This window comes from Pan troglodytes, chromosome 18 (assembly GCF_028858775.2).
Source record: "Pan troglodytes isolate AG18354 chromosome 18, NHGRI_mPanTro3-v2.0_pri, whole genome shotgun sequence".
Taxonomy (NCBI): Eukaryota; Metazoa; Chordata; class Mammalia; order Primates; family Hominidae; genus Pan; species Pan troglodytes.
In genome coordinates this window covers 66,967,534-66,994,620 of record NC_072416.2, presented here as the reverse complement: position 1 = coordinate 66,994,620, position 27,087 = coordinate 66,967,534, and the positions used below count along the sequence as shown (strand labels likewise).

At 41.8% G+C, this 27,087-nt stretch overlaps 2 protein-coding genes across 4 annotated transcripts in view; both read right to left on the bottom strand.

Annotated features, from left to right (window-relative positions):
* Window positions 1-27,087, bottom strand: part of TANGO6 (transport and golgi organization 6 homolog) — a 242,515-nt gene that overhangs the window by 131,823 nt on the left and 83,605 nt on the right. Inside the window, exons 13-15 of one of the 3 annotated variants that reach the window (XM_016930065.4) lie at window positions 26,369-26,884; window positions 24,150-24,207; window positions 16,800-17,274 (exon numbers count right to left, since the gene is read on the bottom strand). In XM_016930065.4, coding sequence (XP_016785554.1) covers window positions 17,147-17,274; window positions 24,150-24,207; window positions 26,369-26,884 — 702 coding nt within the window. In that variant the 3' untranslated portion in view covers window positions 16,800-17,146. Of the gene's footprint in view, window positions 1-16,799; window positions 17,275-24,149; window positions 24,208-26,368; window positions 26,885-27,087 lie in introns of those variants that run through there. The other 2 variants (XM_511059.9, XR_010152398.1) reach the window with 2 other exon arrangements.
* LOC743983 (small ribosomal subunit protein eS26-like) lies at window positions 3,916-4,436 on the bottom strand. The gene has a single exon (XM_009431105.5). The coding sequence runs from the start codon at window positions 4,324-4,326 to the stop codon at window positions 3,979-3,981; it is 348 nt and encodes a 115-aa protein (XP_009429380.1). The 5' UTR covers window positions 4,327-4,436; the 3' UTR covers window positions 3,916-3,978.

Sequence of the window (27,087 nt, the reverse complement as noted above, 5' to 3'; positions counted from 1 at the left end):
AGATCCTCACTGATGGGTTACTGCCTCGTTCCCTCGCTGTCAGGGAAAACGTCCCTAAAACATGTTTAGTGAAGCAATTAAATACATCTTAATTTCATGGTTTCTGGGGCTCATTTCAAGTCCTTCTCCTCCTACTCATATAGACTAGCTGTCACAAAGGCAGGTTTCACGACCAAGAAGACAGTATGAGATACCTCCAGGTAGAGTCAGTTGCTTAAATGTCTACTTTACAAGCTATTAAGGAGGTGTAAGTATCTTCCCTACAGAACGGCTATTTAAATTTTGCCCTGGAGCCACCCTTTATCTAGTAAAGTTGGAATCTGAAGGCAAATTAAGGAGGATGGAGTTAGTGAGAGAACACCATGTACCTTTTATTTAGAGCACCTGTGTCAAAACCATGTTTTACATTTGTGTGATTTTGTATCATTTGCTCTTCTCCAACTGTAAACTCCATGAAGGCAAGACATGACTGTTTTTCTCAGTGTTGTACCTTGCACAGCACCCTCAAACATAGCAGTGCTCAATAAATATCTGTTGAGGCGGGTGCAGTGGCTCACGCCTATAATCCCAGCACTTTGGGAGGCCGAGGCAGGTGTATCACCTGAGGTCATGAATTTGAGATCAGCCTGGCCAACATGGCGAAACCCTGTCTCTGCTAAATACAAAAAACTAGCCGGGCGTGGTGGTGCGTGCCTGTAATCCCAGTTACTCAGGAAGCCGAGGCAGGAGAATCGCTCGAACCTGGGAGGCAGAGGTTGCAATGAGCCAAGATTGTGCCACTGGACTCCAGCTTGGGAGACAGAGCAAGACTCCGTCTCACACACACAAAATAATAATAATAATAATAATAATAATAATAATAATAATAATAATACCTGTTGAGTGAATGAACATTTTAAGCCATTAACAACAACAACAAAAAGAAAACCCTAATTGCCAAAGATAATATTTTACAATTCTCTTTTTGTCCCTATTTAAAGGTTATCAATAGTGGAAAAAAAAGTTGAACACAAAGTACAAAAGTGATTCTAAAACAGCTTTCTCCTAAGAAACACCTTAGCAATCATGTCCCAGCAGGTGGACAGAGAGATGACCTAATGAGGTCTTTGGCAGCTCAAGGGGTTGTGATTCATTCCCTGAGGCTCAATTCATTCCCAACCTTCAATCCTCCTCTGGGGCAGCAGAGATACCACAAGGTCAGGAAGCACAAAAGCCTAATGTAAAAATCTAAAAATGTGTTGCCCAAACTGTACAGACACCATTTAAGTTTACCTTCCACCACTGCCAAGTTCTCAACGTGACCTGAGAGGGGGTAATTGATGCTTCATTCAGTTAAAAATTGTAAAGTTATGATTCACCAACAAAAGGAACTATGTCAGTGTTAATAAAAAATATAATTGGGCTTACTAAGTGTGTGAACAGCTTCAAGTATCATCTTAATCACATCTGGTGAGATTAGGAATTTTAATTTGTATTTGAGATGAAGGGTGACATAGGCTGCTTGCTCTTTAGTTGGGGAGGGAAACACAAAAGCAGGGTGCACCTCTAGCTGATACTGCAATAAAGCTCCAGTAAAAACCATGGATTACTTAGAGAGTGTGGGATGCTGTACTTAAGGGGAAGTCTGAAGAGGGACTTGCTGTTTTACTTACAAGCTCTCTCACTACTCTATCCTCCTTAACTTGCCTTCAAATTCCAACTTTACTAGAGAAAGGGTGGCTCCAGGGCAAAATTTAAATCGCTGTTCTGCAGGGAAGGTACTTAGACCTCCTTAATAGCTTGTAAAGTGGACATTTAAGCAACTGACTCTTTACCTGGAGGTATCTCATGTTGCCTTCTTGGTCATGAATCCTGCCTTTGTGACAGCTAGTCTATATGAATAGGAGGTGAGGGACTTTAAAGGAGCCCCAGAAGCCATGAAATTAAGAAGTATTTAATTGCTTCACTACAAATGTCATGATCCATGGTTCCATGGTTTAATTTTACCATCTGTAAGAGCAAAGGCCGGCCAGGTGTGGTGGCTCACGCCTGTAATCTCAGCACTTTGGGAGGCCGAGGCGTGTGGATCACAAGATCAGGAGATCGAGACCATCCTAGCTAACACGGTGAAACCCCGTCTCTACTAAAAATACAAAAAATTAGCTGGGCGTGGTGGCGGGTGCCTGTAGTCCCAGCTACTCAGGAGGCTGAGGCAGGAGAATGGTGTGAACCCGGAAGGCAGAGTTTGCAGTGAGCTGAGATCACGCCACTGCACTCTAGCTTAGGCGATAGAGCGAGACTCCGTCTCAAAAAAAAAAAAAAAAGAACAGAGGCCATGGTGTTTTGACAAAGGTGAGAAAATGCAATGGAAAAAGGAAGGAAGTACAGAGGCATAAATAAGGGCCTTGGCGTTGGAGTTGAATCCAGCCTCTATTACATACTGGTTGGCCAAGCAGTAACCTCTTAGCCCTGGTTTCTTTGTCTGAAAAATGGGAGATGAAGATACTGACTCCTATACCTTGCCTTCATGCCCATTTTGCTCCACTAACAGCCTGAACTGCTTCCCTTCCATTATACTTTATATTTGCCCCCCACCCTGCCTTTTTTTTTTGAGACAGGGTCTCTGTCACCCAGGCTGGAGTGCAGTTGTATGATCACAGCTTGCTGCAGTCTTGACCTCTTGGGCTCAAGTGATTCTCCCGCTTCAGCCTCCAGAGTAGCTGGGACTACAGGCATGCGCCACCACACCCAGCTAATTTTTAAAATGTTTATAGAGACAGGATTTTGCCATGTTGTCCAGGCTGGTCTTAAACTACTGGGCTCAAGTGATTGTCCACATCGACCTCCCAAAGTGCTGGGATTACAGGCAGCAGCCACAGCACCTGTTCTGGCCCCACTCTTGAACATCTTCCTACCTTTGCTTTTCCCTCAGCTTCAATCCCCTCACACTCATTTGAGTGTCTAAATCCTGCCCACCCATCTTTCATAGTCCTGAGAGCTCCACAACAAACAATAGTACTGTTCTGAGTTTTTAACGTTATTTTTAAATTTTTTAAATTTACTTTTTTTTTGAGACAGAGTCTTGCTCTATTGCCCAGGCTGGAGTGCAACAGTGCCACATCAGCTCACTGCAACCTCCGCCTCCCAGGCTCAAGCGATTCTCCTGCCTCAGCCTCCTGAGCAGCTGAGATCACAGGTGCCCGCCACCACACCTGGCTAATTTTAGTATTTTTAGTAGAGATGGGGTTTCACCATGTTGGCCAAGCTGGTCTCGAACTCCTGAACTCGTGATCGACCCACCTCAGCCTCCCAAAGTGCTGGGACTACAGGTGTGAGCCACCGTGCCCATCCTAAATTTTTTTTTAAGACAGAGTCTCGCTCTGTTGCCCAGGCTGGAATACAGTGGCTCGATCTCGGCTCACTGCAACCTCTGCCTCCCAGGTTCAAGCGATTCTCCTGCCTCAGCCTCCAGAGTAGCTGGGATTATAGGAACCCATACTATGTCCAGCTAATTTCGTATTTTTAGTAGAGATGGGGTTTCACCATGTAGGACCAGGCTGGTTTCAAACTCCTGACCTCAGGTGATCTGCTTGCCTCGGCCTCCCAAAGTGCTGGGATTACAGGCATGAGCCACCAGGTGTGGCCTTTAATTTTTTTAAGTGTACAATTCAGTTAGTTTTGGTATATTTACCAGGCTGTGCAATAATCCCCACTATCTAATTCCAAGACATTTTCATCTCCTCACAAAGAAACCTCATATCCATTATCAGTCACTCCTCACTCCTCCATCCCCCGCATCCTCTGACAACTATTACTCTACTTTCTGAATGTCTGTTTTGGACATTTCATTCATATAGGAATCATACAACACATGGCCTTTTATGTCTGGCTTCTTTTCCTTACCATATTTTCTTTTCTATTTTTTTTTTTTAAAGTACAATTTCCATGTTATTTTTCTCCAGAGAATAGCCTGTCTTCAGTCTTTAAGAACTCAGCTCCTTACACGGGCTTTGGTGGGGGACGTGGGGCAGCACCCGCAGGTCTAAATCGGGGTGGGGGTGTTCGGTCCTTGCGGGCTTCACGAGATCGATTCCTGACTACTTTGCTGTGAATTGCACAACTCACACAGTAATGTAGCTTCACATACAGCTTGGGAAGCACATAGGCATCGAAGACGCTCGCTTCAGAAATGTCCCCGACTGCTGCAGCCTCCACTATGTTTCGAATGACGAATTTCTTAATGGCCTTGTCCTTGGGCACGCATTGGGCACAGTTAGTGCAGCGAATAGGCTGCACGTGGCTGCGGCCCTTTTTGGCACGACCATTGTTCCTTCTCTTCTTTGTCATCTTGGAGGCACGGACTGGAGAGAGCCCTTACCATATTTTCAAATTCATTCATGTTGCAGTATGAATCAATAGTTCATTCCTTTTTATTGCCAAATAATATTCCACTGTGTACATATATCAGATGTTATGAATCCATTCATCAGGCGGTAGATATTAATATGTATGTTGTTTCCATTTTTCAGCTATTATAAATAATGCCTATATATATATATAAACTTTTGTGTGGACATATGTTTTCATTTCTCATGGGTATATACCTAGGAGTGGAACTGATAGGTCACATGATAACCATGTTTAACCTTTTGAAAATGGCCAGACTATTTTTCAAAGCAACTGTACCATTTTACATTTCTACCGGCAACATTTCTTCACATCCTCATAATTTGTATTATTTTAAAGTAAGCTTTTTTTTTTTTCTTTGAGACAGAGTTTCGCTCGTCTCCCAAGCTAAAGTGCAATGGTACAATCTCGGCTCACTGCAACCTCTGCTTCCCGGGTTCAAGCGATTCTCCTGCCTCAGCCTCCCAAGTAGCTGGGATTACAGGCACCGACAATCATGCCCGGCTAATTTTTGTCTTTTTAGTGGAGACAAAGTTTCACCATTTTGGCCAGGCTGGTCTGAAACTCCTGACCTCTAGTGATCTGCCTGCCTCGGCCTCCCAAAGTGCTGGGATTACAGGTGTGAGCCATCATGCCTGGCCAAGGTAAGCTATTTTTAAATGTCATTTATTGGCACCAGAAATACAACAGATCTCAAAAGTTCTATACAGAAAGCTACGTGCTTACTTAACTCACGCTCTCAGTAAACTGGATAAATCCCAGGATTGATTTCTTTCTTTCTTTCTTTTTGAGACGGAGTTTCACTATTGTTGCCCAGGCTAGAGTGCAATGGCGCGATCTCGGCTTACCACAACCTGCCCCTCCCAGGTTCAAGCGTTTCTCCTGCCTCAGCCTCCCAAGTAGCTGGGATTAGAGGCATGCACCACCACGCTCAGCTAATTTTGTATTTTTAGTAGAGACAGGGTTTCTCCATGTTGGTCAGGCTGGTCTCGAACTCCCGACCTCAGGTGATCCGCCCACCTTGGCCTCCCAAAGTGCTGGGATTACAGGCGTGAGCCACCGCACCCGGCCACCCAGGATTGATTTCTGAAGCCTCTTTCCTAATGCTCCTAAAACAATGCTGATACTTTCAATGCTGAAACACTAATGATTGTCTGCAGGAAGAAGGGTGGGCAGTGTGTGAGGTAATACATACTCACAGTCCATGTGAAAGATGAGTTTCAAAGATACACACAGAGATTGCTTAAAAATTAACACTTGACACATTGCCAAGTTAGCAAAAATAAAACAAAAATCAAGCATGAGGTCAGCATACTATTAAGTTATAAACAGGGTTGATATATAGTGAAACAATTTTCCAAAGGTAGGCCTGGTTCTCCTATACTTAAGACCACTAGGAAACTCAGCCCTTGCATCTTGAGAACAGAAAGAATGAGGGCACTATGATTGATTATTTTTCCCTGTGGCAAAAATATAGACTTCAGAGCCAGAGGCACAAATCCAAATCCTGATGTATTCATGAGGTATCTGAGTCACTGTGGGCCAGTTACTTAACATCCTTAAGCCTCAGTTCCCTCATCTGTAAAATGGGGAGAATAATTCCTAACTTGCAGGGTTGCTGTGACTAGCACATAAATACTCAATAAATGCTAACTTGTCATAATAAATGACAATAGTTACTTACTGTCATTTCTCTTTACATCCGAGGCAATCTTGGAAAGTGAAAATAGCTAACAGTGAAGTAGCCGGTTCATCTTTTACTTACATGTAAGTACTAAATTGTTAAATATTCTGATGCAAATTTGAATGTATCAATCTTTGATTGATAGAGGAAACCACTGGACAGATATTCAAAAAATGAAGCTAGTGTAAAACTCAAGTGTTGTGGGCTTTGAAATGCAATCTCTGGCTTGGGAGAGGGAAAGAAGGCATCATATATATATATATATATATATATATATATATATATATATATATCAGCTGCACTGTAGTAAGATAAGGTACAAGAGACTGGGAATCCCTGTAAAATGGCTTGATCCCAGCTCCATCACTCTCCCAACTTTTGTGACTGTAGGCAAGTCAATTCTTCAGTTATAAAAGATGGGTTGTAGTCTGGGCGTGATGGCTCACACCTGTAATCCCAGCACTTTGGGAGGCCGGGGCAGGCGGATCACCTGAGGTCAGGAGTTTCAGACCAGTCTGGCCAACATGGTGAAACCCCATCTCTACTAAAAATACAAAAATTAGCTGGGCATGTTGGCGTGTGCCTGTAGTCCCAGCTACTTGGGAGGCTGAGGCAGAAGAATTTCTTGAACCCAGGAGGCAGAGCGTGCAGTGAGCTGTGATCACGCCACTGCACTCCAGCCTGGGCGACAGAGTGAGACTCTGTTTCAAAAAAAAAAAAAAAAAAAAAAAGATGGGTTTTAATATCTAGTCTTATTATATTTCAGGCTTGTTGACAGAATCAAAGCTTTCTAGATAATTAAGCATTATTTAATTTTAATAAATATTATTGACAATCATAATACATCTTTTTAATTTTCTTTTTGAGACGGAGTCTTACTCTGTCGCCAGGCTGGAGTACAGTGGCACAATCTTGGCTCACCGCAACCTTCGACTCCCTGGTTCAAGCGATTCTCTTGCTTCAGCCTCGTGAGTAGCTGGGATTGTAGGCACACGCCACCATGCCTAGCTAATTTTTGTAATTTTAGTAGAGATGGTTTCACCATGTTGGCCAGGATGGTCTTGATTTCCTGACCTCGTGATCCACCTGCCTCGGCCTCCCAAAGTGCTGGGATTACAGGCGTGAGCCACTGCGCCCAGCCTTTAAATTTTAAAGATAGAACAACATGGCCAATTTCTGTCATCATTTGAAAGCTCTAGAGAAGTAACCTAGTATACTGGGGGAAAAATAAGATTAAGATTAAGATTAAGAGGCCAAGAACATGGTTCAAATTATTTGCTGTGTAATCTTGAAAAAGGAACTTAACTCACATAGGCCTCAGAATTTTCACCTATAAAATGGGGATATCTCACATCACATCCAAAAATTAGCTCGAAGTGGATCACAGACTTAAATGTAAGAGTGAAATCTGTACGACTATTGGAAGTAAACACAGAAATAAATCTTCATTATCTTGGGCTAGGCAACAATTTGTTAGAAATAATATCAAAAGTGCAAGCAATGAAAGAGAAATTAGGTGGGGTACAGTGGCTTACACCTGTAATCTCAGCATTTTGGGAGGCTGATACAGGCAGATTACTTGACCCCAGGAGTTTGAGACCAGCCTGGGCAACATGGCAAAATCTTGTCTCTACAAGAAATACAAAAATTAGCTGGGCATGGTGGTGTGCACCTGTAGTCCTGGCTACTTGCTACTTGGGAGGCTGAGGTGGGAGGCCAAGGCTGTAGTAAGCCTGGGGATATCAAGGCCACAGTGAGCCAAGATCGCACCACTACACACCAACTTGGGTGAGAGTAAGACCCTGTCTTAAAAGAAAAGAAAAGGCCGGGCGCGGTGGCTCACGCCCGTAATCCCCCCACTTTGGGAGGCTGAGGTGGGCGGATCACGAGGTCAAGAGATCAAGACCATCCTGGCTAACACAGTGAAACCCTGTCTCTACTTAAAAAATACAAAAAAATTAGCCAGGCATTGTGGTGGGAGCCTGTAGTCCCAGCTACTCGGGAGGCTGAGGCAGGAGAATGGCGTGAACCCGGGAGGTGGAGCTTGCAGTGAGCCGAGATCGTGCCACTGCACTCCAGCCTGGGCGACAAAGCAAGACTCAGTGTCAAAAAAAAAAAAAAAAAAAAAAAAGAAGAAGAAACAGAAATTAGACTTCATTGAAAGTAAAAACTTCTGTGTTTCAAATGACACCATTATGTAAGAGAAAAGACAATCCACAGGATGGCAGAAAATATCTGCAAATCATGCATCTGATAAAGGACTTTTCTCCAGAATGTATAAAGAACTGTTATAACTCAATGATAGGAAGGAAAAAAAAAATTAAAAATGGGCAAAGAGGCTGGGTGCAGTGGCTCATGCCTATAATCCTAGCATTTTGGGAGGCCAAGGCGGGGGATCATCTGAGGTCAGGAGTTCGAGACCAGCCTGGCCAACATGGCTAAACCCTGTCTCTACTAAAAATACAAAAATTAACTGGGTGTGGTGATAGGCATCTGTAATCGCAGCTACTCAGGAGGCTGGGGCAGGAGAATCACTTGAACCTGGGAGGTGGAGGTTGCAGTGAGCCAAGATCATGCCACTGCACTCCAGCCTGGGCAGCAGAGTGAGACTCCATCTCAAAAAAAAAAAAAAGGCAAAGAATCTGAATAGACACTTCTCTAATGAAGATTTACAAATGGGCAATGAACTCATAAAAAGATCTTCAACATCACTAGTCATGAGTGAAGTGCAAATCAAATCACAATGAGATACCCCTTCACACCCATTAGGGTGGCTATGTGAAAGCTGATCAAACAAATTTGGTCATTCTTGTCATACCCAACTAAGAGTTGAGAGGCCAGGGAAACAAAGCACGCAGTGCACATAATATTGCCCCAAAAGTATAATTCCCTACAAGCCCAGCTGCTGAAACTCCCTATTGTGACCTAAAACCAAGAAATTAAAAAAAATAAAAATAAAAAAGAAATTTAAAAAAGTAACCTAAAACCAGTTTTATCTTAGCTACTGAAACAAACTTGCTGCAACTCTAAGACTAGTTTTACCCACCACTGTCACTCCTCAGAGCTTGTCAGCTGCTCAGAACTTTACAGTGCCAATGAACTTTCTTTCTGGAACAGTATGTAACATTTCCCCTTTTTATAAAATCTCCAAACTTCTTCCTCTTCTTCTTCTTTTTTGTTTTTGAGACAGAGTCTCGCCCTGTCACCCAGGCTGGAGTGCAGTGGCCTGATCTCAGCTCACTGCAACCTCTACCTCCTGGGTTCAAGTGATTCTCCTGCCTCCAGAGTAGCTGGGATTACAGGTGTGCACAACCACACCTGGCTAATTTTTGTATTTTTAGTAACCATGGGGTTTCACCATGTTGGCCAGGCTGGTCTCGAACTCCTGACCTCAAGTGATCTGCCTGCCTCAGGTGTGAGCCACCGTGCCCGGCCAAACCTCTAAACTTATCTTTGTTCTTCAGACATATGGAAGACCACCCTGTCTGTGTATGCCCTGAATTGCAATTCTTGCTTCTGCAAAAATGTTTTAAATTTAGAGATTTGTCCTTATATTTTATTTGATTTTGACATATGTGGTGTCAGAAGTGGGATTCCAAACCTGACTCACCTTGGGAAAAATCATCGGCCCTTGGAACTATGACATAAGGTACTCACATTGAGGGCCTTTGAGCATCCTCTCTCCCACGAGTCAGCTAGGTGTTCCCTGGTGAGTCTCCTGGATAGCACTCCTGCTTTGGGTAAAGTTCTGTTTTGTTTGGGATTTGCTTAGAGAAGGGTCTTTCCTCCTCTTGTTTGGAGGGGGGTCTCTCTCTGGTTGGGAGATCATCTGTTGGGGAGGACTCTTTTCCTCCTGGCAGACCTCAGCTGTGAGGTTTGAGTGAAGAGATATTTTTCCTCCAGGTTGAGGCCTGGGTGAAAGAATTTTTCCTTTTCCCTTCAGTTGGGAAAGGCAGCTGATCGTCCTCTTGGTAAGTACATACTTTATTTTCCATCAGCACTTGTGTTTATTTGGCTTTTGCATATTCAACACTTGCATTTAATTGGCTTTTGTATATTCAACATTAAACCGAGTCACCTAGATAAGTTTAATTACAAATGGGCTCTCAAAGTTCAAAGACATGCCAAGATATATTTTGAGATTCCAGCTGGTAACATGTTCAAACATTATAGGGATCATGCAGTCTGTTGTTCTTAAAACTAAACTAAAAGACCATGGCAATAAAATCATACATTCCAAATAAGACTCATATCTCAAGGGATATCTTGAGGCTAAAAAAACCAAACCCAACCCGGACTCAAAGACTGACTAGCTATAAAATACTATCTCAAAGTTGGTTGAGACTCTCCTCTTTGGAGCTTGCCCCTCCCCTTCTTAGAATTCCTTCTTACTCTCTTGCTCTAAGCTAACTCTCTTTTTCCAAAACTCCTCAGCTAGGCTGGCATGCTGACAATTTAAGTAAAAAACATGTAAAAACTAGCAGATATTTAAAAAAATATTATTTTGACCTTCGTGCTGTTTCTTAAAAGCAAAAAATAAAATTCTCATATAAAAGACCCCATTCCCATACTAAAAGGAATGAGGAGATTCTTATCTTAAAGGGCAAAAAATTGAGACCAAGACAATACTTTACAGACACTGTTAAAAAAAAAAATCTCTTGGCCGGGCGCGGTGGCTTATGCCTGTAATCCCAGCATTTTGGGAGGCCAAGGAGGGCAGATCACGAGGTAAGGAGATTGAGACCATCCTGGCTGACATGGTGAAACCCCATCTCTACTAAAAAACACAAAAAATTAGCCAGGCGTGGTGGCAGGCACCTGTAGTCCCAGCTACTCGGGAGGCTGAGGCAGGAGAATGGTGTGAACCCAGGAGGCGGAGCTTGCAGTGAGCCAAGACTGCGCTACTGCACTCCAGCCTGGGTGACACAGCGAGACTCTGTCTCAAAAAAAAAAAAAAATTTCTCAGATTCAGGTTGCAGTGAGCTTTAATCATGCCACTGCATTCCAGCCTGGGTGACAAGGTAAGACCCTGTCTCAAAAAATAAAAATAATAAAATAAAATAAAGAAAAAAAAGAAAAAAAGAGAAATAAAAAATAAAAATAAGAATATAAATATAAATAAGGCCAGGCATAATGGCTTACACCTGTAATCCCAGCACTTTGGGAGACTGAGGCAGGCTGATTGCTTGAGCCCAGGAGTTTGAAACCAGTCTGGGCAACATGGCACAATCCTGTCTCTACAAAAAACACAAAAATTAGCTGGGTGTGGTGGCATATGCCCGTAGTCCCAGCTACTCGGGAGGCTAAGGTGGGAGGCCTGCTTGAACTCCAGGAGGTGGAGGTTCCAGTGAGCTGACATTGTGCCACTGCACTTCAGCCTGGGTGACAGAGTCAGACCCTGTCTCAAAAAAAAAAAAAAAATTAAAAATTAAATAAATGAAATAAAATTTCTCAGATTCATATTTCAGAGGCTTGACTTTTGCAGTATCTTGCTACCTGTGATTTATAGGTCATACATCACTGCATTTAGCATTTTCTCCCCTTAAAAAGGCCTGAGATGATAACTCTCTCCTTCAACTTTGTCATCAGCTCCTGAACTTTTTCTCCAGTTCTAACTCTGCCATTATGGCCTGACATGAAAATGTTTATCTTAATGGCCTAAAAAAGCAATGTTTTCCTCCAATATAATTTGATTCTGTATTCCTCACTTTCCTTGATGTATCTAAATTGTTACTCTTATAACCTAGACCCATTCTTCCTATGTCAGATTAAATTCAAACAATCTTTTCATCAGGTTTGACTTCCATGTTATCTAAATGAGATTCCCTTTAGAAAAAACAATCACACTGTAAGAGGTTTTTCTTTACCTTTTTGGTAAAGAAAAAGACTTTACATTTTACCATGATAATTTTCTGCATTGCCTTATGTTTTTGATCACTTTTAAAAAACTGAGCTTTAAAAGGATTAAGGTTTTAACATCCATGTAACTTTTTTTTTTTTTTTTTTTTTTTGAGATGGAGTTTTGCTCTTGTCGCCCAGGCTGGAGTGCAGTGGCATGATCTCGGCTCAATGCAACCTCTGCCTCCCGGGTTCAAGAGATTCTCCTGCCTCAGCTTCCCAAGTAGCTGGGATTACCTGCCACCACGTCCAGCTAACTTGTATTTTTAGTAGAGATGGGGTTTCGCCATGTTGGCCAGGCTGGTCTTGAAATCCTTACCTCAGGTGATCCACCTGCCTCGGCCTCTCAAAGTGCTGGGATTACAGGTGTGAGCCACCGTGCCTGGCTCTACATTACTTTTAAAGTCTTCTGATTATCACGCTGGTTAAATAAATGGCTATAATTTTACAGTAACCGGTAATTCTGTTTTTTTTCCCCCTTTCTAAGAGATGGAGGGTCTTCCTATGTTGCCCAGGTTGGCCCCAAACTCCTGGGCTCAAGAAATCCTCCCACTTCAGCCTCCCAAGTGGCTGCCAACTACAGGCACATGCCACTATGCCCAACTGTAATTCTGTTTTCATCAAATATTTTCAGCCTTTTAATATCTTTGAGAAACTTCCCCAAAATCAAACCTAAGTTGTCTTTTTTTTTCCCTCAGAGACAGTCTTGCTCTGTCACCCAGGCTGGAGTGCAGTGGTGCAATCTTGGCTCACTGAAGCTTCCACCTCTCAGGTTCAAGTGATTCTCCCACCTCAGCCTCCCGAGTAGTTGGGACTACAGGAATGCACCACTGTGCCTGGCTAATTTTTGTATTTTTTGGTAGAGATGGGGTTTTCACCATATTGGCCAGGTTGGTCTCGAACTCCTGTCCTCAAGTGATCCACCCACCTCGTCCTCCCAAAGTGCTGGGATTACAGGTATGAGCCACCATGCCCAGTTCTGATAACTTTAAAATCAACAGACTCAATACAAATTTCCAAGACTCTAATAAAAAAAAACCTAATAGATTCATAAAACTACTAATAGAGATCAAATAGGAGTTAATTATGAGATTAAGTAACTAATGTTTTATGACTTTTATTTAAAACATTGTTACTTTATGCAAATACTTTGTCTCCCCAATTTAAAAAAAATTTCTCTTAAGCTATGTATCATTTCCAACAAGTTGATAAAGTGTACTTTTGTAAACAAAGATAAAAACATGTTTTTTCTTTTCCTTACTTAATCCCTCCAAAATTCAAAAACTATTTCTAAATATTCTTAGGACAATATGGTTATTTACATAAACCCAATAAAATTCTGCTCTTAAATGTTAGTTATATTACCAAGGCTTTGACTAAAATGTCATATTTAAAAATACACATAAAATGCCTGACTTCAAGGGTTCCCAGCCTTATAGTAAGTAAATAAAACTGTCACTTTCTGGCAGGCCCAGAAACTTTAAGACTATAAATAAATGTAAAGTCTGCCTTGGTTTGGCTTCCCAGCCGCAAGACTGTTTAAATGTGAGATTCCTATATTTCAATAGGAAATATTTTATTTTTCAATGTAAAAAATAAATTATGTTCCCAAAAGAAAGCTATAATATACCTGTTATTAGAATATAACTCTGTACACTGTTTTCAAGTTATTGTTATCTATTTTTGAGTAGTCTAGGTCCTAAAATCTCCCAAGTTCCTACAATCCAAGTTTCTTTCATAAAATTACTAAAACGGGAATTGCTCTGTTCCTAAAGCCCTATAAGCTAAAACCTGAGAAATTTTTATAAACAAGTTTTGTGCCTGTCGGCCTGATGTATAGGCCACATAGAAAGTTCACCAAACTGTCCAATGCCCTAACCAGTGACATTCAAACTACAAACCAGGATGAGAAGTGGACATTGTCCAGGCTGCAAACAGCTTTTCCTAAGATGTCAAAACAAGACTCCACATATCATGAGACCCTTACTTCCCTTAATGCTCCTCTTTTCATTTGATAAGATGCTGTAATTAAAATTTCACAGTCAATAACTGTTCTTGATAACCTGACAAAATCTGACCTAAAAAATCCTTTTAGGACTAGGCTTGGTGGCTCATGTCTGTAATCCCAACACGTTGAGGGGCCGAGGCAGAGGGTAGTTTGAGCCCAGGAGTTTGAGACCAGCCTTGGTGACACAACGAGACCCTGTCAAGAAAAGAAAAGAAAAGAAAAGAAAAAAGAAACGAAAAGAGAAGAGAGAAAGAAAGAAAGAAAAGAAGGAAGGAAGGAAGGAAGGAAAAACAAAAGAAAAAGAAAGGAAAGAAAGAAAAGAAAGAAGGAAAAGAAGGAAGGAAGGAGAGAGAGAGAAAGGAAAGAAGGGAAAGAAAGGAAATGAAGGAAGGAAGGAAGGAAGGGAGGGAGGGAAGGAAATCAATTATATTTTTTAAAAAATCCTTGTAGTCAGACCAAATCAGAATCCAGCTCAGGTGCTACACAGTTTATGCCTGACCCCAAGCTCATGAATCACAGGCAGTCCCACCCAGAAGATGTAGATATGTACAGCACACTAGAAACTGAAGCAGACTGCAAAAAGAGACTGCATAGACAACTATGAGATGTGTGAAGTTGCAAATAATTATTTTAAAAATCATGTAATCAAGATATGAACACCAATGAGATTAAAATCTGAAAATATGTACGTGTGTGTATATACATATACATATTTATACATATGCACATGCATATCTGCTCTAGCTTTTCTGAATTAATGTCAGTTAAATTGGAATGGTATGTGGAAAGATGTGTTCCCTGTTTTGTTTTGTTTTTTCCGTTTCCTAGAATAAAATATCCATGCTTTATGGCACAAAAAAAAAAAAAAAAAAAAAAATTCCTTTTAGTACACCTAGTGGACAGCTTAGACAATATCCCTAACACAACTTACTGTTCAAATTGTACTGGTGGTCCCTTTTCTAAAGTTGGCAATTTTCTGTTTAATGCAAGCAAGTCATAAAATACTACTTAATGACAACTACAGGTCTCACCCAGTTTCCACTATGGTTTTTGTTTTTGTTTTTGAGACAAAGTCTCACTCTTGTTCCCCAGGCTGAAGTGCAATGGCGCGATCTTGGCTCACTGCAACCTCCGCCTCCCGGGTTCAAGTGATTCTCCTACCTCAGCCTCCCGAGTAGCTGGGATTACAGGCGCCTGCCACCACACCCGGCTAACCACCATGGTCTTTTAATTTGTTTAGTTTGTTGCCCTTAGTCTTGGGCTCTTAGTTCAAAAGCATTTTACAAACTAAATTTATTATATTGTTGTTATTTTTTATATTATAACTTTTAAGGGTTTTTTTGTTGTTGTTATTGTTGTTTGCTTTTTTTTTTTTTTTTTTTGGGACAGGGTCTCACTCTGTCACCCAGGCTGGAGTGCAGTGGTGTGATCATAACTCACTGCAGCCTTGACCTCCTGGGCTCAAAAGACCCTCCTGCCTCAGCCTCCCAAAGTGTTGGGGTTACAGGTGTGAGCCACCATGACTGGCCAGCTTTGTTCTTACTGCTTGTTTAATCTTTATAATGCCAGCTCTCCCAACAAAGTAATGTTAACCCAATCCTTCGAGATGATTGCTAATGCTTATAGAACTGTTAAGATAGAACTTGATAATTGACTCTAGAACAATGTACCCTAGGAACACTTTTCCTTCTGGACTCTGCTACTCAAATGTGGCCCAGGTCACTGACATAAGCCCCTATACTTCCCTGCTGATGTGGGACAGAGACAACCAGAACAGGTCCATCCTAGCTCTGAGGGACAATTAAGCTAACTTATAAGTAGTTAATTGGCAATGCTTTCAAAAAAAGATCTTAATCAAAAGGGGAAAATGTGAAAGTGGATCATATTAATTGGGTCATGCCTCTCATATCCAACTAAAATGGAGTTGAGAGACCAGGGAAAAAAAAAAACAAGGCACATAACATTGCTCCAAAAATATAATTCCCTACAAGCCTGGCTTTTGAAACTGCCTGTTGTAGCCTAAAGCCAGTTTTATCTAATAGCTACTGAAACAAACCTACTGTGACTCTAAGACTCATTTTACCCACTGCTGTCACTCATTAATCAGAGCTTGCCAGATCTCCAAAACTTTACTAGTCCTAATGATCTTTCTCCAGAACAAAATGTAACATTTCTCCTGTTTACAAAACCTCCAACCTTCTCATTGTTCTTCAGACATATGGAAGACTGCATGTATGCATTAGGTCTGCATGTATGTACCAAATTACAATTCTTGCTTCTCAAATAAGATGTTTTAAATATAGAGATTCACCTTTATACTTTATTTTACCTCGACAGCTTTGATAAAAAGACAGACAATAACAAGTATTGGCAAAGCTGTGGAAAAATTGGAATGCTCATACATTGCTGGTAAGGATGTAAAATGATATATCTGCTTTGGAAAATAGTCCAGCAGTTCCTTAAAAGGCTAAACATAGACTTACTATACGACCCAGCAATTCCACTCCTAGGTATATGTATATACCCAGGGGAAATGAAAACATACGTTCACACAAAACTTGTACACAAATGTTCCTAACAACACTATTCATAATAGCCAAGTCTACGGGGATACCACCCCAAATGCGCCTGATCTCGTCATAATAGCCAAAAAGTGGAAACAACCCAGTTGTCCACCAATTAATGAGCTGGATAAATAAAACATGGCTAAGCAATACCATGGAATATTATTCAGTCATAAAAAGGAATGAAGTCATAAAAAGGAAACCTCAAACCTCAAAAACATTATACTAAAGTGAAAGGAGCCAGACAAAAAAGACCGCATATTGTATAATTCCATTTATATGAAATGTCCAGCATAGGCAAATCCATAGAGATTAAAAAGTAGATCAATGGTTGCCAGGGGTTGGGGGAGTGAGCAAGGGGAAGTGACTTTTGATGGGTATGAAATGATAAAAATGTTTTAAAATTAGATAGTGGTGATGGTTGCACAACTCTTTAAAGACACTAGAAACCACTGACTTGCATGTTTTAATTGGGTGAATTTTAGGTATGTAAATTACATCTCAAATAAGAAGTTTTAAAAATGGAGATAATGTCTACTTCCCAGAACTACTTAGAGAATTTACCGAGAGACCATATATGAGAGACATTCTCTAAATGCTTATTTGTTAAGTAAGTGGTACAGAAACCAGGTCAGGATGTAAAAGAAATCTTCCCTTTCCCAGGACATAAATGGAGATGATAAACTTCGCAGGACTGCATTCCAAATTTCCATGCCAGGTCCAATTAGATGATCCTTCAAGGGATAGAATTATTTTCAGTTAATGGTTTCTCAACTTATTTTATTTGAGGTAGAAATCTGAGAATGAGATAGAGATTCAGACCCTGACAAGTTAAGACTTGTAATCCTGCTCAATTTGAAACTCTGTGAAAACAATTTCATCTTGTATCTACCTTCCCCCTTCCGGGCTTTTGCCTTCCCTCCACTCAGCTCTTTTGCCAGAAATGAAAGCTCTTCTCTGAAAGGAAGAGGGTGGAAGAGCTAGTGTGATTTGTTTGGGCATGTCAAGATGGCTAGATCTCTTCACTCTACACACTGGCATGCTTTCACCTCCCATGGTTGGCCCAGAGCCCAGGTGGTTTTTTTTTTAAATTTTTTTCTCTTTTAAAAGAAGGCTGGTAGTTTTATCCAAAGATCCTTTTGACACTGAGAGGGACCACTTGGATCCCCGAAATGCATCTGTTGCTTTCAAAATACCCTTTAAATAATTGAAAATGACTGAGAGGACATATGAACAGATCTACAGTATAGAAATAATCTGGCTATAGGCAGGGTGCCGTGGCTCACGCCTGTAATCCCAGCACTTCAGGAGTCTGAGGTGGGTGGATCACCTGAGGTCAGAAGTTTGAGACCAACCTGGCCAACATGGTGAAACCCTGTGTCTACTAAAAATTCAAAAAAATTAGCCGGGCATGGTGGTGGGCAACTGTAGTCCCAGCCACTTGGGAGGCTGGGGCAGGAGAATTGCTTGAACCCGGGAGGTGGAAGTTGCAGTGAGCCGAGCCCATTGCACTCCAGCCTGGGTAACAAGAAAGAAACTCTGTCTCAAAAAAAGAAAAAAAGAAATAATCTGACTATGTCTTATTGAAGAATATCACTTATTTATCATACTCATTATTGAACATCTATTTCAAAACTAAAATGTGAAAAAATGCCCAAATATCTAATGTACACTATGGGAATCTCAAAGATGTATCCTTTTTTTTTATTTTCTTTTTGAGATAAGGTGTCACTCTGTCACCTAGGATGGAGTGCAGTGGTGCAATCATGACTCTCTGCAACCTCAACCTCCTGGGCTCAAGTGATCCTCCCACCTAAGCCTCCTAAATAGTTGGGACTACAGGTGCACACCAGCACACCTAGCTAATTTTTATTTTTGTGTGTGTGGAGACAAGGTCTCACTATGTTGCCTAGGCTGGTCTAGAATTCTTGGGCTCAAGCAATCCTCCCACCTCAGCCTCCCAAAGTGTTGGGATTACAGGCATGAGTCACTGAGCCCAGCCTTCAAGGACATATTCTAACTCCCATTTTGGAAAAGAGAAGGGCTTCTGCCTTTTACCTTATATACTTCATTCTTGTTGAAATTTTTTAAAAACATTGAGAATGTATTACTTGTATAATAATAATGATGATAAAAACAGTGAAGAAAGAATATACAAGGAATACAAAAGGGGAGACATTTATCTTTGCCTGTGTAAGATTAAGTTCTCTATCTGTAAACTCTATAGGGTAACCGGAACTCAGTGACTTTATACATAATTCTCTGCCTGAAGAAGCTGTTATTGAGTACCTGGGAGAAGCTGCTAGAATGACTAAGTCAACCACTGCTTCTCAGTAAGAATAAACAGAGATACACACAGTTTTTCCTAAAATTAAATTTAACTCCTAGGGTATTGAGTTCTCAGATTGCTGTGATAGATAATATAGACATCAGAAATTTCTAAGTCAGGCATCAATATATAGCCGTTGAATGAACTGCTGTATTTTATTCTCTTCTGCTCTCCACCTAGACTGCAAAGTTGGTAAGACTTTATAAAAGAAATATAAAACATCAATAAATTAAGCAAAAATACACTATAACTTCCACATGGAGCCATTTGGGCAGCTCAAAAAAGGAAAACTTTAAAAATACACAGTCCCCACAACTGAATGCTACTCAAACCACAGCCAGGCACTCCCCATCCTGTACTACAGGACAAGTGGGCTGGTCTTGTCTGACTGGGAGCCCAGAATGGCTTTGTTCCTGTAGTGCTTTAGGCCCAGGCAAACTACATTGGCAATGCAGGTGGGAAAATTCAGCTATTTTCTTTAATGGGAAACTCACCTGAAGCCTTGGCTTTTAAGTGCATATTACAAACACCAAAAACATCAATTAGTCCAAACTTGTCCATCATCTTGGGGAGCTGAGAACAGAAATTACGCCTCTACCCCTCATGTTCTTCATCACCAAATTAGCTAGTAACTGATTTGCACACCAACGAAAATTACTAAAAACAAACACAACACCAACAGCTGTGATTTTGATAGCAGGCCCTAGAGGCTAATGAGCTCAGTGGGTTAATCAACTAAGACGCTTATTCCAAACAGCAAAGTGGTCACATTAGAATGACATGCCACCCATTCCCAAAAATCCAGTCTTAAAAAAAATAAATCAATGAAAAACATCTCCTTGACAGTAGTACAGTTTCTTGGGGAAAGTACAGGATGACTTGTGTTCTGAAACTTCTGAATTATAAGCACTTTAGGTTCTTGTTTCTTTGATTTATCTGACTTCCGTAAGCAAAACTTATGGTCATGTGGCCTCCTGGACCACCAGGCCTATCTCAATTCCTGCCCTCTTTGGCCTCTCAGCTGCAGGTAATTACTTTCTCTCTTGAAACCCGTTACTCTTAGAGCTTTCGTTCTCACCTAGTTGTCCTTTACCACTTTGGGTGGTCATTTTGTCTCTTTGAAGAATTCTCTTTTTGCTTTTGAACCTAATTACAACTTTCAGTTAATCTAAAGTGTTTTGTATTTAGGAGATATACAAAATTTTTGTTGAATAAAGAAAGAATTTGGCTGGGCACAGTGGCTCATGCCTGCAATCCCAGCACTTTGGGAGGCTGAAGTAAGAGGATTGCTTAAGTCTAGGAGTTTGAGCCTGGGCAACATAGTGAGACCCCCATCTCTACAAAATGTTTTTTTAAAAATTAGCCTGATGTGTGTTGGCATGCATCTGTAGTCCCAGCTACTCGGGAGGCAGAGGTGGTAGGACTGCTTGAGCCCAGGAGTTAGAGGTAACAATGAACCATGATCATGCCACTATACTCTACCCTGAGTGACAGAGCAAGACTCTGTCTCTAAAAAAAAAAAAAAAAAAATTCCAGAATTCCAAGGCTCAGGCCTTCTTTGCTATACGATTTCCCCTCTGCATGCTCTCTTAAGCTTCAAGTACTAAGTCTGTATAGAGCATATCCACATTAAACCCTGAAAGAATTAGCCAGTAAGAACCTGCACTTACCTTTGTGCTCACTGACAACCTTGCCTCTGGGAGGTAAACAGAACACATCAACGTGAAGAAGGGCATTACTGCATCAATGCCCTTTGCTATGTGACTTGGTAGTGTGTCCCACTAAAGGGACAGCATATATTTCTCTATCCCTTGACTTTTGGGTTGGGCCTCATGACTTGCTTTAGCCAACAGAATAAGGCAGAATGATAGGATGTCTGCTCCGAGTCAGGCCTGAGGAGGAATTTATGGTTTCTCTTTGACACTTCATGGTTCTCACCATGAGCAGAACAAGCCCTGGTAGGCCACTGGTTCAGGGATGATCAGGAACACATGAAGCACAGCTACCACAGCTGGCCTGAGACCTGCTGGGAGGGGCCAGCTGCCCAGCCAAGCCGCGCTGAACCTTCAGTGGGTCTACAGATGTGTGAGTGATAATAAATGATTGGTGTTTCAGGTTACTGAGTGTCAGGGTAGTTTGTTGTTGTTGCTGTTTTCTGAGAAGGAGTCTTGCTCTGCTGCCCAGGATGGAGTGCAGTGGTGCCATCTCGGCTCACTGCAACCCTCATCTCCTGGGTTCAAACAATTCTCCTGCTTCAGCCTCCCAAGTAACCGGGACTACAGGCACACACCACCATGCCTGGCTAATTTTTGTATTTTTAGCAGGGACAGGGTTTCACCATGTTGATCAGGCTGGTCTTGAACTCCTGACTTCAGGTGATCCACCCACCTCGGCCTCCCAAAGTGCTGGGATGATAGGCGTGAGCCACAGAGTAGTTTGTTAAATATCAATAACTGACAGAATCGGCCTACTCAGGCTTCAGATCTGAGAAGTTACAGAGATCACCACATTATTACCTAGTCATCCAACAGTAGACGTAATAGTGAAGATTCTGATGATGATAACAACACTAAAATATTAATAGCTAACACATATTGAACACTGTGCTAAGCAGTTGCAAGGAATTAACTCATTTAATCCTAATATTAAGCCCCCTTTTTATTAATAAACATTTTATGATAGAATAGTAAACTAATATTGACACTTTATTATCAACTGAAGTTTATAATTTATTCAAATTTCCTTAGTTTTCCCCTAATGTCCTTTTTTTTCTTTTTTTCTGAGACGGAGTCTCACTCTGTTGCCCAAGCTGGAGTGCAGTGGTGCGATCTCGGCTCACTGCAACCTTGGCCTCCTGGGTTCAGGCAATTCTCGTGTCTCAGCATCCCAAGTAGCCAGGATTACAGGTGCCCGCCACCACACCTGGCTAACTTTTTTTGGTGTTTTTTTGTAGAGATCAGGTTTCACCATGTTGGCCAGGCTGGTCACAAACTCCTGACCTCAAGTGATCTGCTTGCTTCGGCCTCCCAAAGTGCTTGGGATTACAGGCATGAGCCACTGCTCCCGGCCCTAATGTTGTTTTTCTATTTCAGAATCCCATCTATCACATTACATTTAGTCATCATATTTCCTTAGGCTCTGACAATTTTAGCCCTCTCCCCTTTAATTAAATTTTATTTTGGCCAGGTGCGGTGGCTCACGCCTATCATCTTAGGACTTTGGGAGGCCGAGGCGGGTGGATCACCCGAGGTCAGGAGTTCAAGACCAGCCTGACCAACATGGAGAAACCCCCGTCTCTACTAAAAATACAAAATTAGCCAGGTGTGGTGGCACATGCCTGTAATCCCAGCTACTCAGGAGGCTGAGGCAGGAGAATCGCTTGAACCCGGGAGGCGGAGGTTGCAGTGAGCTGAGATTGTGCCATTGCACTCCAGTCTGGGCAACAAGAGTGAAACTCCGTCTCAAAAAAAAAAAAAAAAAATTTTTTTTATTGTATTTTTTTGATAATAGTTTTATTGAGCTATAACTCACATACCATACAGTTCACCCATTTAAAGTTCGTAACTCGGCTGGGCGTGGTGGCTGATGCCTGTACTCAGGAGGCTGAGACACAAGAATCGCTTGAACCCGGGAGGCGGAAGTTGCAGTGAGCCAAGATTGCGCCACTGCACTCCAGCCTGGGCGACAGAGTGAGACTCCATCTTAAAAAAAAAGTGCATAACTCAATGGTTTCCTAGCATACTCACAGAGCTGTGCAAGAATCTGGGAACATTTTCATCACCCCAAAAAGAAGTCTTGTATCCTTTACCTATCACCCTCAACTATTTCTCCTTTACCCCAGCCCTAGGAAAGCACTAATCTATTTTCTGTCTCTAAAAAATTGCCTATTCTGGATATTTCATGTAACTGGAATCATATAAAATATAGTATTTTGTGGCCAGTTTCTTTCACTTACCATGTTTTCAAGGTTCGTCCATATTGTGGCATGTATCAGTCCTTCATTTTTATAGCCAATAATATTCCATTGCATATATATACCACATTTAGTTTATCCATTCATCAACTGATGGTTGTTTGAGCTATTTCCACCTCTTGGCTATTGTGAATAATACTGCTGTGAACATTCACACACAAGGTTTTGTGCAGACATATGTTTTCATTTATCGGGTATATTCCTGGGAGTGGAATTGCTGGGCCAAGTAGTAACTCTATGTTTATCTTTTTGAGGAACTGCCAGACTGTTTTCCAAAGTGGCAGTACCATTTCACATTCCTATTTAGTCCCCTTTTCACAGATAACAAAAAATTGAAGCCCACAGGGATTAAGTAATTTGCCAACGCATGGTAATGGGATGGCCAACCCAGGTGGTCTGTTGACTGTACCTCGCTGATGGAGCCAAGGGAAACTGAGTTAACTCTGACCTCACCATGTCTGCTTCTGGACCTTTTGGGAAGGGTGCCTTATTCTCTACATCCTCTCTAGATTTGGAGCCCACAAGTTAAAGGGGATGTGGAGAACAACAAAGAACCATAAAAAGAGAAATAAAGTTACTGCAAAAAATTTTTTGATAAGAAAATATTTAATACCCTGAGTTCTTTTAGCTTAACGAGAGAGCAAAGGTGCATATAGACAGTAGTTGAGGCTGGGCGTGGTGGCTCACGCCTGTAATCCCAGCACTTTGGAAGGCCAAGGTGGGTGGATCACTGGAGGTCAGGAGTTCGAGTCCAGCCTGACTAACATGGTGAAACCTTGTCTCTACTAAAAATATAAAAAATTAGCTGGGCGTGGTGGCGGGCACCTGTAATCCCAGCTACTTGGGAGGCTGAGGCAGGAGAATCACTTGAACCCGGGAGGCAGAGGTTGCAGTGAGCTGAGATCACACCACCACACTCCAGCCTGGGTGACAGAGCGAGACTGTCTCAAAAAAAAAAAAAAAAAAAGACAGTAGCCGACTAACATAAAAGGTTAATGTGATAAGAGTTCATGTGTGAGTCATTCTTTACCTCCTTGAATTAGAGGAAATACGATTTAATCTACAGAATATGTAAACATTAATAAAAACTTCCTCATCATTATGAGACGCTGAAACTCTATAGGGACTCTTTGGAAACCCTTCAGGAATATTATTATTATGACTTAAAGTGTCCTAGCTAGGAGGCAGGAAGACGGACAAAATGACCAGTAGTCTCCTGGCCCTAGGACTTTAGAGATTTTGTGCAAATAAACATGATACAGTCTCTGGTCCACATACTTAAAGTCCTTTAACCAGGACTGACTTACCCTGAATGGCAGATAGATATACAAAAGTGTCTTCATGTTCCAAGTTTTCCAAGAATATCTGGAACCACAAAATACAGTAGTGATAAGATTTACAAAGAACAAGGAAGATTTAAGAGGCTCCCTTATCAGCAGCTCAAAGGAGTAAATGCTTCGCTTCTTGTTTTTCTTAGCTAGAAACTGGTCTGACAGAGTTTTGTGGGGGAAATGGCATATATGCTTAAGTCTCATTTTTATAACCATTAAAAAAGTATAGAGACTGGGGGAGATACTTGTATTCTTCCAGCAGTAGTCCTGGAAACCGATGGAAGAACAATCCTCAACATTTTTCCATGACAGCCATGGTGAATAACATTCTCACATATGGCATGACAGACTATGGGGTGTGACACACAAGAGACAAGGTTTGGGGTTATGTGCAATGGATGGCACATTTGCTGCAATTTGATCCTTTTCTCTTGCACTCACAAAGCATATGGAAGTGCAAGTGAGATAGAGATGTTATTATTGAGATAACTTTGAATCTGTTCTAATTTATTTTTGAAAATCTTGTAAATTTCAGCACTTTAATTGATATTAGTAACAAATTACTCTCAAAATATCTTACAATTTAGGAACCTATCAGGGGTATCAACTACAGTGAGTACAGCTTATCTGGAAGATATTACATGATATGTTAGGTTTAGGCCCCAACGTGAGAGCCAGAGAAAGGAAGACGGAAGTGTCTGCTCCATATATAATGCTGTGTTCTTCGCTGGCACAGTAATTCTTGACATCAACTTGATGCTGCTGGTCTCTACATGTGAAGTATGTACGGAGAGCCTAAAATTACCCCAGTTAGGAAGACGGCCAGTTTTGAAGGTAGGGAATCTTTTATGGAGTAAGCAAGGGAAGCTTAATTTAGGGTAATGGCCATGGAAATAAAGAGGATAAGATACATTTGAAAGACTTCTTTGAAAAAAGAATTGACAGGACTTGGTGACCAATTATGTACAGCAGAAGAAGGTTTAATTAAGCTAAAAAAAAATTCCAAGATGTTCATTGAATTCACCTTCAAATAGGTGTATAAAAGGATATTTAAGGCCAGGCGCGGTGGCTCACGCCTGTAATCCCAGCACTTTGGGAGGCCGAGGCAGGTGAATCACTTGATGTGAGGAGTTCAACACTAGCTTGGCTAACATGGTGAAACCTCATCTCAACTAAACGTACAAAAATTAGCTGGGTGTGTTGGTGGGCACCTGTAATCCCAGCTACTTGGGAGGCTGAGGCAGAAGAATCACTTGAACCCAGGAGGTGGAAATTGCAGTGAGCTGAGATCGCACCACTGCACTCCAGCCTGGGCGACGGAGCGAGACCCTGTCTCAAAAAAAACAAAACAAACCAAAACAAAAAACAGCTATTTCACCATGATGAAGGGAGAGAAGAGGGGAGGAGACCCAGTTTTGCCCAACGCCCCACTAAAGATGCCCAGAGAAAACAGGTGGCTTATCTGCGCTGGGTCACAGTGTTGAAGCAGACCTATTTATCACAAAAGGTACTTTCCCATCTCTGGGAATTTGTTCAAGCTATCCCACCCCTCTTTCATCTGCTCAAACTTTACTAGTTTGTTATGGCCATATTAAGGCCTACATCCTCCAGAAGATTTCAACTTTCTCTTTTTCCTGACTGCCCACAGCATTTCTTGCATGCAAAAATTTTGAAGGACGGGTGTGGTGGCTCACGCCTGTAATCCCAGCACTTCGGGAGGCCGAGGCAGGTGGATCACGAGGTCAGGAGATCGAGACCATCCTGGCTAACATGGTGCCCGTCTCTACTAAAAATACAAAAAATTAGCCGGGCGTGGTGGCAGACACCTGTAGTCCCAGCTACTCGGGAGGCTGAGGCAGGAGAATGGTGTGAACCCAGAAAGCGGAGCTTGCAGTGAGCCGAGATTGCACCACTGCACTCCAGCCTGGGGGACAGAGCGAGATTCCATCTCAAAAAAAAAAAAAAAAAAAAAAAAAAAAATTGGCACTCAGTTCATATTCATTTGAGGAGTTTAAGTCTTTCCTGTGTCTAAATAAATCTTTCCTGTGTCTAAGTGTTGCCTCCTCACAAAATTCACAAATTTCTGGAGGGTGGTCCAGAACAGCACTTGACACATAGTCCAGGCTCCAAAAATACTTGAGTTGAATGAATGCCCCACCCTGTGCCCATGTGTCTTTACAGTGTGTTCTACTCACCTTGAGAAGCTTCTCTTGCATCTCAAGGGCTTTTGCTTCTCTCTGCTCTATCCAGTGGGAAAGAGTACGCAGGGCAGCAGCCCGTGTTGGAATTTGAGGGTCATAAGCTGACAAAAGAACCTCTTGGAGCTGTTCTGTGGTTACGCTTCCAGATTTCTGACTTGTAGTAGTGCTGGGCTCATTGACTCCTTGAGGAATGACTGGAGCATTTGACTGCAGGCCTGTCTGGGGGGCTGTCTCATGGCTCTGCTGTTGTTCAAGGTGGCTATGAGCTACATCAGTGGGTCTTTCATGACTGGTTTGTTGCTGCTCTTCTATTTTCCCTTCCAGATCTTTTCTGTTCAGTGTACTTTGGGCAGCCATGCTGACGGCCTCAGTGGCAAAGGCTCCATGGGTAGAGATGGTGATGCGGAGATCAACAGCGAGTTCTTGGATGACCGGATCAGGGTATGTGTTGGATACCTTTTCCAACAGAGGCAACAACTGCTTCAGAACAGCAAAATCACTTGACTTCAACTACAAAATGAAATAAAAAATGTCAAACCCAAATTAACATAGCAAATTTCAATATGACCTGAGCACCAGGAAACATATTCTGAGAAAAAAGGGCAGGGATCAAATCTTGCTCATGGTGTAATCAGTGTATTGCCTGGGTCCAGCACTGAATACCATTTGTTGAATAATCATACCTAACATTTATTGAACACTTATCATATACA